A 15,120-nucleotide genomic window follows, 5' to 3' on the forward strand; every position below is an offset into this window, starting at 1 on the left:
TAATAATCTGGAGAATAATGCTGTACGTCTTCCTCTTTATGCAATCTGTCCAGCTTTCCATTGCATTAACTTGATAATTTCCCACCAGCAGTGTATCTACTTCCAATCCATTTCTTATGAGTACTATTTTGAAGTTTCTTGCTGCTCCATGGCAGCAACTGCCAAGGTCTACAGCAATTACAAAAGCTATGCTCACAAGCAGTGGTACCAGGCCATTCTAGTGACCAATATACAATACTGGGAGAAATCTGTTCCAGTTATGGATAATTTCTCTCTCATAGAAGCTTGTATATTCATCAACACCCAGCTATCCTTTGAGGATGTTCCTCAATAATATATTATGCAGATCCTAAATAAATTGATCTGTTAGCAGACTATCAATCATTTGGGGCTTCCAGATTACGTAACTTTCTTTTGCAGACTGGCCGTCAACTCTTGATGGGATCTATTGAACTACCTCTTCTTCAGCACCACAGAGGAGGAAGTGTCATCGTAAATATCCCTCAGCATGTTCATAATGTCAGTATGGTTCACTGTTCTTCCGGTCTGAAGAGCAATATCTTTTAGGCATCTTCCTCTAGTGCATTTAGTACAAATGTCACCTGGATATCAATAGGAATATAGTAAAAATTAGCAGTTCCTTGTAGTGGTTCAACCCAAATATTCAGTCTTATATCTATGCAGTCAAGTTTTGGAAGGTGCACAAATATAGCTTCTCACAGGCAATGCTACTAAAGCTGAGGTGGAAGAAGTAGCAGAGGCACTAGTAGTCTCCTGGACAGGCGATGGGTGAGGTCTAAATCCTGTCTACTAACCACTATGTCAAGACTGTTGAGTATCATTATTGTCTCCACTCAGAGTTGTCTTTACTAATCCTGATGTAATGCAGAAGCTTTTCTTTCACAGGTTTAAAGATTTTCATTTCTCAACACAGTAGCCATAATTTTCAAGCTGTCATAGTTTGTTCTACAGGAACATTACAGAGGAAAGACACTGCTATGATCTCTTATTATTATGCATCCTTCTCTCATCTCAGATTAGTGTTTGTGTCCTGATTGCTGTTCTCTTGAGTTTGTATCTTTTCACTCTTGCTCTGAATTGTTTCTTTCTGTTGTCATTGGTTATTTTTGTTTCTTTAGACTTTAATCTTCAACCCTTGCATCATCTGTTGGTCTCTGTCCACCTCCCTCTTTCCATTCTGCTCTTTCTTCTACCTCTGCCCTGCTCTCAACCCCCCCGAACACTCCTCCTCTTCTTGCCCCTGCTCCAGTTATCCAGATCACTCAGAATACTCAAGGAAGTTGTTGCCCATGCTCACAACCATAACCAGTCTGCAATGTACTTTCTATTGCTTACACAAAGCTATGTACAGTGAGAACGTAATCTTTACATAGGTAGCAGCACAGCTTGATGATAATATGGGAAATCCCACATTGCATCCTGCCTTTCAAATATCATGAACGTATATAGAAAAGCTTTCATGTCCGCACAGTTGAACAGTGCATGAAACAATCTGCTTCCCCAGTACTAAAATCATTGCCCATAATTGATGCCAGCGTTATTAGCCGTTACCTACAGAAAAATAAAATTACTTTTACACAAGTTACATGTGAACAGATTGGCAGATTCACACTGTGCAGCGTGAAGTGCTAGTAGAGTTGCTGGATGAGTAAAGCTGAAATGGGAATAGAGAATAAAGAGCTAAGCAAGGATGGAGGGGTGTGAGAGGTATCAATTCCCACATAATGGTACATTTTGCTCCTTTTCTTATAAATGTGCTCTTTGGTGTTTTCAGCCACTCTCATCTTTAATTTATTTCTGATATTTGGAGCTGCCTAGATATGGAACTTCTGGAACCTGCACTAGAGGTTATATAACTGGTGGTCAGCAAGTTATATTTTAATGTAGTTTCAAACTGCCTTAAATTCCTTATTACCAGAAAACCAGTCCTGCCATATCCCACTTAATAATAATTTGTCTTCATAAAGATCCATCTTATCTATAATAGCATAATACAACATATATAGGCTAAAACACATTGTGACTGATTGAAACACAAGCACTAAACTAATATCCCTGTCAATGAGTGGCTTAATATGAACTAATTAGTTAGAATGGTTGGTTTCCCCAATGTATAAGTTTAATAAATCAGTTTTGTGTGTGTGTGTGTTTGTGTGTGTGTGTGTGTGTGTGTGTGTGTGTGTGTGTAAATTTAGCCAGATTTTCCAGCATACATATAAAGTAAAATAATCACTAGATTTCAAACCTGAACGAGGGGAATACCTAGATCTGTATGATGACATTTATACTTCTCCAGGCAATAGAAAAGTTAACCTCTATTCACTTTCTACAGCATTAATCAACATTTTGAGCAGATAAAAATGCAAGGGACAAGCACCTATGGATATCCTGGTGCATAAACTGACCTCCAGTGTATGATAACCTATAAACATTCAGAAACTATATTTTACCATCAAGCGATAGGAGTAAAAGGTTTTGCTGGACACAGAGTCACTGAAAAACTCAGTGTGAGCCTGCCACTTTTCGCAAGCAGAAGCAAGTTGTCCAGTCTCTTCCACCCCTCAAACTACAATTCGGAAATGGGTGTGATGGAAAATGTGTGGGCCTGGTTTTTCTAATGTGGGTATTGTTTTAAATAAATATAAATATATGAAAAGTTGTTTTGTGAAAGAGCTATAATCAGATGCAACACCTAACATCTGACTAATAATCAAATCAGAGGCTATTCTAGAGACCTTGGTATAATACAGAGAGTATTCTAGTGACCGATGTACAATAATACTACTATTAATAATAATAATAATAATAATAATAATAATAATAATAATAATAATAATGGAATAATCTAGTAACTTCTATGCAACACAGAAACATTCTATATATCTTGCATGTAAAACCAATATAGGAATAAACTAGAATATTCTTTGTACAACAGAGTGCATTGACAGCAAACACAGAAACGCAGTAAGGAACAGTGCCACCTGCAGTCCTTCCAGGGTAAGCATGCAAGCAATGTTAAGTCTAAGGGGTATATTTACTAAACTGTGGGTTTAAAAAGTGGAGATGTTGCCTATAGCAACCAATCAGATTCTAGCTGTCATTTTGTAGACTGTACTAAATAAATGATAACTAGTTTCTGATTGGTCTCTCTCTGGTGTTGACAAAATCAGACCCCAGAGTTCTTGTATTGGCAAAATGAATTACTTACTCCTCATGCTTTCTCTGGGAGCACTAAAGAACAGGTTTGGATGTCCTGAATTGCTGTCATACTATTTACTGCACTCTGTTGGATAGTTCCAGATATCTACCAGTCAATGTGTGGGGACCATCCACACTCCAATTGATGAATGACCAGCATCATCCACCAATGAGTATGGTAGGAGCTGTCTACTAAGTAGACTGCTCACCAGGTAACTGTGAGGCTGCACAATACCCTGCCTGGTGGAGAGGCAGGCAGAGAGATCCTACTGAGCTCTTCCGATTGTTTTTACAATAAAACCCAATAAGACTGGCCATGGAGCATCCTCTGCCTGGTGGCCACTAGTCAATGCTCTATGCTGTGTGGCCACAGCTGGCCAAACCAAAATTGTCCAGCCCAGAAAATGGATGTCCTACCAACCTCCCTGCCTAGTCAGGCCCAGAACATATTGTAGTAAAAGTTCAGGAAAAACCTGTAGTACGTGAGTGTGTGCTATCTCATAATAATTTGTGCAAACATGCTAACTAAGTTAAAAATCATATATATTTTGTTCTTAAAGGCCACAGGGCAGTAAGTACTATGGTTAAATAAAAAGATAATAAAAGCATGCTTTTTAACCGTATCACACGACCTGTAACTGCACAGACTGCCAGTCACCAATGGTTGCTTTCTTATTAAAGACTGATAATTCTTCTTCCTTACAGTAACCACACACACTTTTGTTTTCACCAGCTACAATTGCTATTCCACTATCTTTTGCATCATTTATTCCCCACATCGCTTAGATTGGGCAGCCCCATCTTAACCTTCTGTTTGATGTCATAGTATGTTATTTATTTATATCATAATTCTAGAACATACAATGCTACATTAGAAATAAAGGATAATAATAATGTCCAATAGTTTCTTGTTTAAATGACTGCATATGTGACTATAACTCCATCACTCAAAACATAGTAAAATGACATTTCTAAACTATTATTATTTTTTTTTTAATAGAATCAAATGGCAGGAGAGCCGTAAACAGAGGTTACGTGTACTTACTATTGCAGTTCTATCAAGACTGGCACAGCAGTGATTCTGCCAACAACTATATCTCTATTCGTAGAGGCCTGCTGCAGTGCATTAAACATATCACTAATGTCCGATCTGGAAGAGAAGCCTTCATACAAGCCAGGGGAATGGAAATACTATACACGACAGCACAGGTAAGTAGAAATGGCTATGGGAAAATATGGTACGGCTGCTCAAAATACTTCTTTTCATCTCTCAACAGTTTTTAGCTATGTGTCATCCCTCAGGTTTTTCCGCATTTCTAGTTTTTGTTTTCTGTTATGTTTGCAATTTTATTACTAGCTATAATTTAGATTATACAAATGAGGCTTGCCTAGAGATTTATCACATATTTTTCTTGTTTGCAATCTGCAAACTGGGCAGTATAGATATATTTGCTAAGCAGCAATGACTGCATGTCTTGAGAAGATCACAATCTGTTATGGTGTAGCGCAGTGTTTTCCAAATCCAGTCTCCAGGGGCATATTCAATTATGATTCCGGTCCACGGTAACGCGCGTTACCACAGAAAGTGCGCAGTATTGCCGGTAATACAGTACCGCAACAACGCAGATTTTCGTACACAACCATATGGGCTGCCAATGAATATCCATGTTATTGCGGTACCGTGGATTAGCTTTGCGGCCCGTTCCGGCGCGATCCCGCGGACCGTAATCATAATTGAATATGCCCCTAACAGTGGATCCTTTAAAATGTGTCAGTAATTAATGAATAGACCTGTGCTCCAACAGGGGGATATGGAAAACATGCAGTGCTAGAGCTCCTGAGGACTGGGTTTGGGAAACCCTTGTGTAATGTATTGAGGTTGGATTGGATTGTTAGCATATATTACATTTGCTAACAATGTTATCTTAAAAATAATGTATTGTAAAATAAATTTATGAGGATATTGCTCAAATATAATATTATCAGGAACCAGTTTTGAAAGATTACTATAGCTCTTACCCTCACCATACACATTAAAATACTATATGATGGTCCAATAGTTTTTAATTGATTTGCTGGAAAATCAAAACCTCTGTCATGAACAATAGATTAAACACGATCATTGGTCCATGGATCGGTATATACGTTTTATAATGGTGCAAAATGTTAATATGAAGTGGCTGACGTTCCTTGATGCTTATGTATTCTAATCATGCAAAAAATTATAAAGATGTTATAATGTGTGAATTAAAAAGCAAAAAGGCGATTGTAATATATGTAACTGAATATGTATCTACTCATATATAGAGCCAAGCATATGTTGTAAAATGTTAAACATTGATTTATTGTTGGCTAGCTTCATGCCGCACAATGGCATAAAAAGGATTTATAGACAGAACCACATAGGTAGGCCTGCAACTATGTTATCTATGTACTGATCCAGTGTTAAGGCCATTTGTATGGTAGAATTTTACAAGTAGATGTTATCGGGGAGTCCTTTATCCCACAGAAGAAAATGCAGAGGAGCAGTCCAAATGATAATTTTTACTGCCTTCATGCCTATTTTTTAGTAATTGTTTCTGTTTTTATAGACACTTGCACAGATTAGCAATACAAGATGGTGTCAGTTGTAAGTAGCAAGTGGTGCTCCTTATACTGGATACAACAGCTCGGACATAGGCTGAGTGCACACTACAGAATATTTCGACCAATCTACAATGTAACAACGACTGAAAAAAAAAAAAAGAAGTCCTGTACATGTTTTAAAAGATTTACCCTCAGACCTGTGCTCTTCGTCTCTCATAACCATCAGCTGAAAAGAATATGACTCTGTAAACTCCATGGAGATCCTGATTGTGAGTGTATCCACACTGCAGGATTGGAAGGACGTTTCCATAGCTGAACAAGATTTATAGTTCTGCAGAGCATTAAAATCAAACGATGATCTGTGCTTTGGAACGATCCTTGTTCATTGCTGGAGCATAGACGCTAATGCAATATCGGTCCGAACGTTCGTTTATCATTTGATTGACCCAATACTCGGCTGAAAACACTGTATTGTGTACCTAACCATAGTGGGGACATTCCATTTAGAATGAGGGAAAGCTGTAGTATTGTGGCTGATTCTGTGCACAAATGAATATCATACAGCAGTGATGGATTACAATACAGGTCTGTAAAGAGGCACACACTTTCTCCTTTTAAATTCACTAAGGCATGTATAACTTTGATAAGATATAAAGCGAGCTTGGTGTAAGCAGATTTTATTTATATATTCAGGAGAATCTAAGAAGATATTATTGTTAACTGCAAAATACTAGCAGTGTGATTTTTGGTGTATTTTAGTGTGATATATACATATGTATATATGGCATAATTAATTCCCTATTGTAAATTATAGGGTTGTTAGAAGGTAGTGAGGAGTTACATGACCATTTAAAGCATTAAGTTATAACCTGAGTGCTTTTACATAGATCAAAGAAATCCAAGGCCAAGAAATCCATAATAATTTACAGTAGGTGGAGTATAATACATAAGTTTTCCTGAAGGAACGATATCAGAACTCACTGATTATACAGATCTTATTTACAGGACTTTATAGATATATTAATGTCACTTGTGTATTATGCTAATATATGATTGGTGAGTCAAATGAAAATTCAAAGTATATATATAAAGTGGACTGGAGTGGAGTATGTGGATTGGAGGCTCAAGGCTTGAGCACCGCTCAATGGCACTTGTAATTTCAATCCATTCCTGCTTTACAGGACCGCTCTAACTGTACACCAATACTTACAATAGCATGTCTTAATTTCTATATAGTATTTCCTAAATATTAATATGTGTGAATAAACCAATGTAACTAAGAGCTAAACATGTAAAACTGTGAAATATGAAATAAACACAGCCTCTGGTGTCCTCTAAAGTTGGATACACACCTAGGAAATTATCATGCAGATCACCGGATTCACAACCATTTGGTCAGATATTGCAAGAGTGTGTATGGTCCCATGATCTTATTGTATCGCACCAAAACACATTGCATCTGTTGATTTTGGTTTTATAAACTTCCTAAAGTCACGATCAATAATAGAAGAAAGCCTGGCAAATGTAGAAGTATGAACACATTCACAACAGCAGCCTAGGTAGATATCTGTAGAGTGTGTACGGAAGCACAATCTTTTCAGCAGATGGTTATGACAGATGAATATCACAGACCTGAAGGTAAATTGTGTAGGTGTGTACGCATGAATCGGCATGTCTATAAGAACTTTTAATCCTTGGTGAAATGGTTAGAGACATTGCATCTGAAGTATGCTGCATAGGTGTGTACCCATCTTTACTCTCACGATTTATTTAAGGCATAAATTAGGTTTCAGTATTTTTGGGAAAAAGGCAGTTCTTTGAGATGACATGATTACTTTTTCCAATATACACAATTTAGTCGCAGTCTTAAGTTCTGCATAACGTTATGCCAACCTGAAAACCACAATTGAGACATGCACTAATGTATTCACATAGCAGATATAGAGGAAGAAAATGTTGCAATACCTCCTCATATTTCCATTTTCTCCCCTCCCGCATTTCTTTCCATTGTGAAATGAACTGCAATAAATCACTGTGTTATAAAGGTCCCCATCCTTTTTCTAAGTACAGTCAGCAAGCCATGTTTTGTGGATATCTCAGACTATACAAACATAATTAAATCTTGTTGATTGTGCAGGTAAATTATTCCCTTTAGGATTAGGCAGAACAATCCTTCAAACTGTAGCGTGTATGTAGTGAGAGAATTATTTCCTAGGGTAACACAAGGGTGCCCAAGTCCTTGTTGATGATTTACATCCCTTAGTCAATGAGCATCATGTTTGATGCAGTTCATAAACAGCTTGAGGGTTTAAGTGCCTGCTTTAATTTCTCCTCTCCTGCATAACACAGTCAGACGGTTTTATTGATTGTGCTACTCATAATTTTCATTGCTATATTTTTTCTTTTCTCCCTAGGAATGTCTGCATTGCAAAAACCTGGACTCGCTAGTCAGTGCGGCAATCCAGGTTTTGAGAAAGTGTTGTCCGAAGTGTACCCTGCCGCTGTCCAGTATATATAGTTCCTATACGTACCATGTGTCCGGAACAAGCAGACCAGTAACAGCACGGAAAACCTACTCTCAAGAAGGTTCGTAGAAAACCATCTAACTCAAAATAAAACCTTTTTATTGAGACAGAACCCATGCTGTCATATGATCATTTCATCAATTGTGACCCCACCTCCCTCAAAAATTATTGGTACACATTTATCTTATTTAAAATTCTTGTTGTTATGTGCTGTCTAAAAAACATACTGGTAGGTTAATTGACCGCTAACAAATTGACCCTAGTCTGTGTCTGTCTGTGTGTTAGGGAATTTAGACTGTAAGCCCAATGGAGCAGGGACTGATGTGAATGAGTTCTCTGTACAGTGTTGCGGAATTAGTGGCGCTATATAAATAAATGGTGATGATGATGATGTTCTACAACAGCTGGAGTAACACAGATTACCTAGCAGTTAATCATTCTTAGGCAACTAGGTCTAGTTCCAGTATATTCAGGGTTGGGTAGTCCATGGCTCTTCAAATGCTGCCAAGGAATACAAAACTTGTTTCCTGCATAGCCAATGACATGTGGCTCTTCAGAGGCTATTGGGGCATATTGTAACTTGTAACTGTGATAATAAAATCCTCTTTAAACTAATTGTTTATCTATTTTCTTCTTATAAATCACATCTAGTATTGTGAGCACATTTATATATTATGGGGCTTACTTAGAGGTGGACGCAAAGGTGCCCTTGGAGCATGTAGGAAAAGATGCATGCGAGAAAAAGCATATTTGCATCCATAGAGTTGGATGGATCTTGTGATGCATACAAGGTGTATGTGTTAGTATGCAACCTAATAATGTAATAAAAACACATTTAATACGTGATGTTGTCTACAAAGAGCCTAATGTGGTCAGATTCACAAGATAAAATAATATTTTAGAAATAAAAGTGAAAGTCTCATTTACCATTTGCCAAACAGTAGCATCTACATAGGGCTGCTGATAGTCATCATCATTGCGTATATTTGCACCAGCATGCCACCACCCACAAGAGGAATGCCTCCTGGCAGGAGTGTCTGCGTCCTGGTGTAATTGAGTCACAATTACCTGAACACACCTATGTTGTGCTCTGCCTACGCTCCTCGTGCCGCATCTCCAGTTGTAAAGAGTTGTAGGTCGAAGATACTCAAAAATGTTGATGTGGACATAGGCATAGATTTTATTGGTGATTGTGTGATGAAAATCTGTATTTTATGCAACAACAAAAAAAGCAAAATATTGTTTACAACTTATCACAATTTATCTCTTATAGATGAATCTGAGGATGAAGATGATATAGACTCAAGTCTCATGAATGATGCAAACAAGGATGAAGTATGTATTTTGGTTATTTTCCAAATATACTTTAATTCAATTAAGGGTGTGCACCAGGCACTTTTAGCGTTTTGGGTTTTGGGTTTTGGGTTCTGATTAGCTTGAGGTTTTGGGTTCTGATTTGTTTTGCCAAAACACCTGACGAAAGGTTTTGGTTCTGATTTCGGGTTTTGGGTTCTGATTTATATTTAAAAAAGCATAAAAAGCACTAAAATCCAGTTTTTTTGTTTTTTTCCACTCCTACGCTATTATTAACCTCAATAACATTCAATAACAATCATTTCCACTAATTTCCAGTCTATTCTGAACACCTCACACCTCACAATATTGTTTTTAGTCCAAAACGTTGCACCGAGGTAGCTTTCTGGACTGCGTAGTGGAGTGGCCCCAGTACTCAATTTGGTACCGGGGCCACAATACCTCCTCCAACTATGGTACATAGCATTCATCATTGAGATCCCATCAAGGATGTAAAAGACAGACAGGGTCGAAGTGTTATTTGTTGACTTTGTGAACAAAAAAACTGTCCCTGTTGCAAATCTTCATGCAATGAAGAGTGACTTTTTCATTTAAAGGCTCAGGCTTTCAAGTGTAGTGTTTATAAGTTATATTATACTTTTGGTTTAATTTGTTTAATTTGTTTTCATTTTGTTTTACTTTGTGCTCATGGCAAACGGCTGTTGAACGGTCACATAATGCCAAAAAAAGAGTTGCAAGATGGAATTGTCCTTGGGTCCTCCCACCCACCCTGATGTTGTTGAAATAGGACATGCACACTTTAACAAACCAATCATTTCAGCAACAGGGCCTACCAAACAACTGTGGCTGAAATGATTGGTTTGTTTGGGCCCCCACACCAAAAAAGCTATTCATCTCTCCCTGTACAAACTAAACAGTCTCTACTGAGGCAAGATGCCATCCTCATCCTCATCCTCTGATTCCTCTCCCTCTTCAGTGTGTACTTCCTCATCCTCACACATTATCAATTCGTCCCCGCTGGACTCCACAACCATAGGTCCCTCTGTAGTATCTGGAGGCCAGTGCTGTACTTGATTGAGGAATTGATAATTCATTTTTATGAACATCATTTTTTCAACGTTCTGCGGAAGCAACCTCCTTCGCCGCTCACTGACCAGGTTCCCCGCTGCACTAAAAACTCTTTTCGAGTACACACTGGAGGAGGGACAACTCAGGTAAAATAGAGCCAGTTTGTACAGGGGCTTCCAAACTGCCTTTTTTTCCTGCCAGTAACAATATGGACTGTCTGACATGTCTATTTGGATGGTGTCAGAAAAATTATTCTCCACCATTTTTTCTATTGTGACAGCATCCAATGCAGCGACAGTAGACATGTCTGCAATGGTTGGCAGGTCCTTCAGTCCGGACCAGATATTGTCTGCATCCCCGCTAGCGGATCTTTTAGGAAAACTGAGTTTTTTCCCCGCAGCCACAGGTGTGGAAGAATATGAAGGTGGAGCTGTTGGCACTGCTTAAAAATTGAACGTATTAAATGTAATATAGATTGCAGTACCTATTCTCTGGTACTGCTTAAAAATTGAACGTATTAAATGTAATATAGATTGCAGTACCTATTCTCTGGAACTGCTTAAAGAATGAACGTATTAAATGTAATATAGATTGCAGTACCTATTCTCTGGAACTGCTTAAAAATTGAAGGTAGTGAATGTAATATAGATTGCAGTACCTATTCTTTAGAACTGCTTAAATATTTATTTTTTTATTAATCTTGTATAATTTTTAAAATAATTTTTTTTTAGTAATTTTTAAGAGATTTTAATAATTATAAAATTTTTATGGACTTAGCACAACAAAGCACAGGACAAAAGCACTGCTGGACTCAGCAAGGACAGAGCACTGGACTGATGCACCACTGGACTCAGCAAGGACAGAGCACTGGACTGTTGCACCACTGGACTCAGCAAGGACTTTTTTGATTATTTTTTTTTATATTATTTTAAAAGGATTTTTGTAGAATTTTTCTTTTTTTTTCTTTTTATGGAAGAATTTTTAATACTTTTGAAATAAATATGCACTTAGCAGAACAAAGCACAGGACAAAACGCACCGCTGGACTCAGCAAGGACAGAGCACTGGACTGATGCACCACTGGACTCAGCAAGGACAGAGCACTGGACTGATGCACCACTGGACTCAGCAAGGACAGAGCACTGGACTGATGCACCACTGGACTCAGCAAGGACTTTTTTGATTTTTTTTTTTTATATTATTTTAAAAGTATTTTTGTAGAATTTTTCTTTTTTTTTTCTTTTTATGGAAGAATTTTTAATACTTTTGAAATAAATATGCACTTAGCAGAATAAAGCACAGGACAAAACGCACCGCTGGACTCAGCAAGGACAGAGCACTGGACTGATGCACCACTGGACTCAGCAAGGACAGAGCACTGGACTGATGCACCACTGGACTCAGCAAGGACAGAGCACTGGACTGATGCACCACTGGACTCAGCAAGGACTTTTTTGATTTTTTTTTTTTATATTATTTTAAAAGTATTTTTGTAGAATTTTTCTTTTTTTTTTCTTTTTATGGAAGAATTTTTAATACTTTTGAAATAAATATGCACTTAGCAGAATAAAGCACAGGACAAAACGCACCGCTGGACTCAGCAAGGACAGAGCACTGGACTGATGCACCACTGGACTCAGCAAGGACAGAGCACTGGACTGATGCACCACTGGACTCAGCAAGGACAGAGCACTGGACTGATGCACCACTGGACTCAGCAAGGACTTTTTTTTTTTTTTTTTTTATGTTATTTTAAAAGGATTTTTCTAGAATGTTTTATTTTTTTTATTTTTATGGAAGAATTTTTAATACTTTTGAAATAAATATGCACTTAGCAGAACAAAGCACAGGACAAAATGCACCGCTGGACTCAGTAAGGACAGAGTACTGGACTGATGCACCACTGGACTCAGCAAGGACAGAGCACTGGACTGATGCACCACTGAACTCAGCAAGGACAGAGCACTGGACTGATGCACCACTGGACTCAGCAAGGACAGAGCACTGGACTGATGCACCACTGGACTCAGCAAGGACACAGCACTGGACTGATGCACCACTGGACTCAGCAAGAACTTTTTTGATTTCTTTTATATTATTTTAAAAGGATTTTTGTAGAATTTTTCTTTTTTTTTCTTTTTATGGAAGAATTTTTAATACTTTTGAAAGAAATATGCACTTTGCAGAACAAAGCACAGGACAAAATGCACCGCTGGGCTCAGCAAGGACAGAGCACTGGACTGATGCACCACTGGACTCAGCAGGACAGAGCACTGCCAAAAGCACCACTGGACTCAGCAGGACAGAGCACAGCACATTACAGCACAGCACAGCACGAGAAATAGCAGGACAGAGGACCACCTAACACACCCTCCCTCTTCCGTGATCAATGCCCGAGTGAAGATGGCGGCGGCAAGCGGGGAATTTAAAGGTTCCGAGTATCGCGAGATCCGACAGCGGGATTATGACTCAGAGCCTCGTTTTAAGTTTCGGAATCGGCGGGAATACCCGGACAGTGCTCGGATCTGACTCGGATCGGCACTGTTCGGGGGGGCTCGGATTCTAAGATTCTAAGAATCCGAGTGCGTTCATCCTTAAATTCAATTAAAGGATATTGAATACTTACAGAACCCGATAAACTCCACTACACTTTATTGTCTATGCATTGGAGGTATAGAATGTAAATGATTTTTTAACATAATCAGAGTTACAGTATCAAACCAAAGAGTAGGTTCGGATATAGGAGCGGCCAAAAGAGTTTATACTATGAATATAAAAGTAACTGACACATGTTCCTAGTATTGAAGATGAACATTTATACAGACCAGTATAAATGAATAACTATTGTACTGTGGAGTATTAGATCCTCTTAACTAATCATTATCATTCTGATGGTGTGTATGATAAATGTATGTGTAATATAGACTATGTACACCTTTTGTGTACAGAACTGATTAAGAAAATGCGCAACTGACATTCCAATGCATATAAATGTCCACTGAACTGATGTGTGCTGGATTATTGCTTGTACTTATAGGTTGTAGTGTATAAACTGTACACATATATAAAGTATTGTCAAAAACACACACACACACACATATATATATATATATATATATATATATATATATATACATATATATATATATATATATATATATATATATATACATATATATATATATATATATATATATATATATATATCTATCTCATACAGTTGTTACAAGTATCATTATATACATAAAGGGATAGCAATAGCCTCTCTTAGCCAAATCAACATGTACTTCATGGACGTCTTGTTTTCCCCACCCCAACCCTTACATCTATGCAGCGTTCCTGCAACATACCTGTTTTGTTCTTTTTAACATGACCACTACAGCAATGTTTTCTCTTATTATCTAGGACGATGATTTGGAAACAGATTTGAAGAAATTAAAGTCAAGACCTAAACCAGATCGAGCAGTTGAGGAATTTGAGCAGTATAAAGCATTTTGTTCAGAGCTTTTTAAATCTAAGGTAAGATACAGTACTTGTTACAAGTCGTTAGCAATAAGCAGTTGTCATACTCTGTTGAATTTCCGTAATTTACTATACCACCGCAGCTCTCCTGACTGATACAGGTACCTGTTTTCTATAGAGCAAAGGCTCTCAATCATTTAAAATCATGTTCCCTCTTATAACAGTAAATATTTACCCTGTATCCATTTGTCCATGTACCTACTAATGTTATGCATTTATACCAAGCAGTCCCTAATGTATTTAAACAGTTTTTAAAAAGCCTCAACTAATTTTCTTGTATTTGTTTTAGTCTTTGCTTTTACATTAAATGGTTACTCTGAGTTTCATTTAACAGGCTAAAGGACCTTTTTTCCTACACAAACCATGAATAATTTTCAACATGCATCTACCTCTTACTCAGGTTTCACTAGTCTAGCTCAGTCTCTCGTGTATTCCCAGGTGGGTTAAAGTGTAGAAAGGGGTGCTCAAGCATGTAAGTTTGGAAACCAGTTCAGCTGTTAGATGAAACTCGTGTAGTGGTGCAGGACATATCCAAGGTGTTTATAAAAATGAGTGCCAGGCTATCTCTTGACTAAATTAACTATTTTATTATACCCCTGCAGTACACACTTAATAGCTTGATTGTCTTGGATGTCAATTTCTCACTCAACTTCTATCTTGTCCTTCTCAGCAGCTCCCCTGATCTCCCAGCACCCTCATTCTCCTTGTCCCTGGTTCCTCTCACTAGACCCAGGTGTTTCACAAAGCCTATAGATACCGGGATCATTCATTAAGCTCAAGTTTCCCTTCTTTACCAACTCTACTCTCTAAACAGATTGAATGAATAGTCTCTGGCTTGTTACAATCTTTCTCAACATAAACGCAAATGCACTCAATGTCTTTGCAGT

General features: G+C 37.8%; 1 protein-coding gene across 2 annotated transcripts in view; it reads left to right on the plus strand.

Moving 5' to 3' along the window:
- AGBL1 (AGBL carboxypeptidase 1) overlaps positions 1-15,120 on the plus strand; it is a 504,403-nt gene that overhangs the window by 122,469 nt on the left and 366,814 nt on the right. For both annotated transcript variants that reach the window (XM_075207749.1, XM_075207747.1), the window contains exons 7-10: positions 4,220-4,428; positions 8,220-8,391; positions 9,604-9,665; positions 14,117-14,230. In XM_075207749.1, the coding sequence (XP_075063850.1) occupies positions 4,220-4,428; positions 8,220-8,391; positions 9,604-9,665; positions 14,117-14,230 (557 nt within the window). The remainder of the gene's footprint in view (positions 1-4,219; positions 4,429-8,219; positions 8,392-9,603; positions 9,666-14,116; positions 14,231-15,120) is intronic.

Source organism: Mixophyes fleayi, chromosome 4 (assembly GCF_038048845.1).
Source record: "Mixophyes fleayi isolate aMixFle1 chromosome 4, aMixFle1.hap1, whole genome shotgun sequence".
NCBI classification, from domain to species: Eukaryota; Metazoa; Chordata; class Amphibia; order Anura; family Limnodynastidae; genus Mixophyes; species Mixophyes fleayi.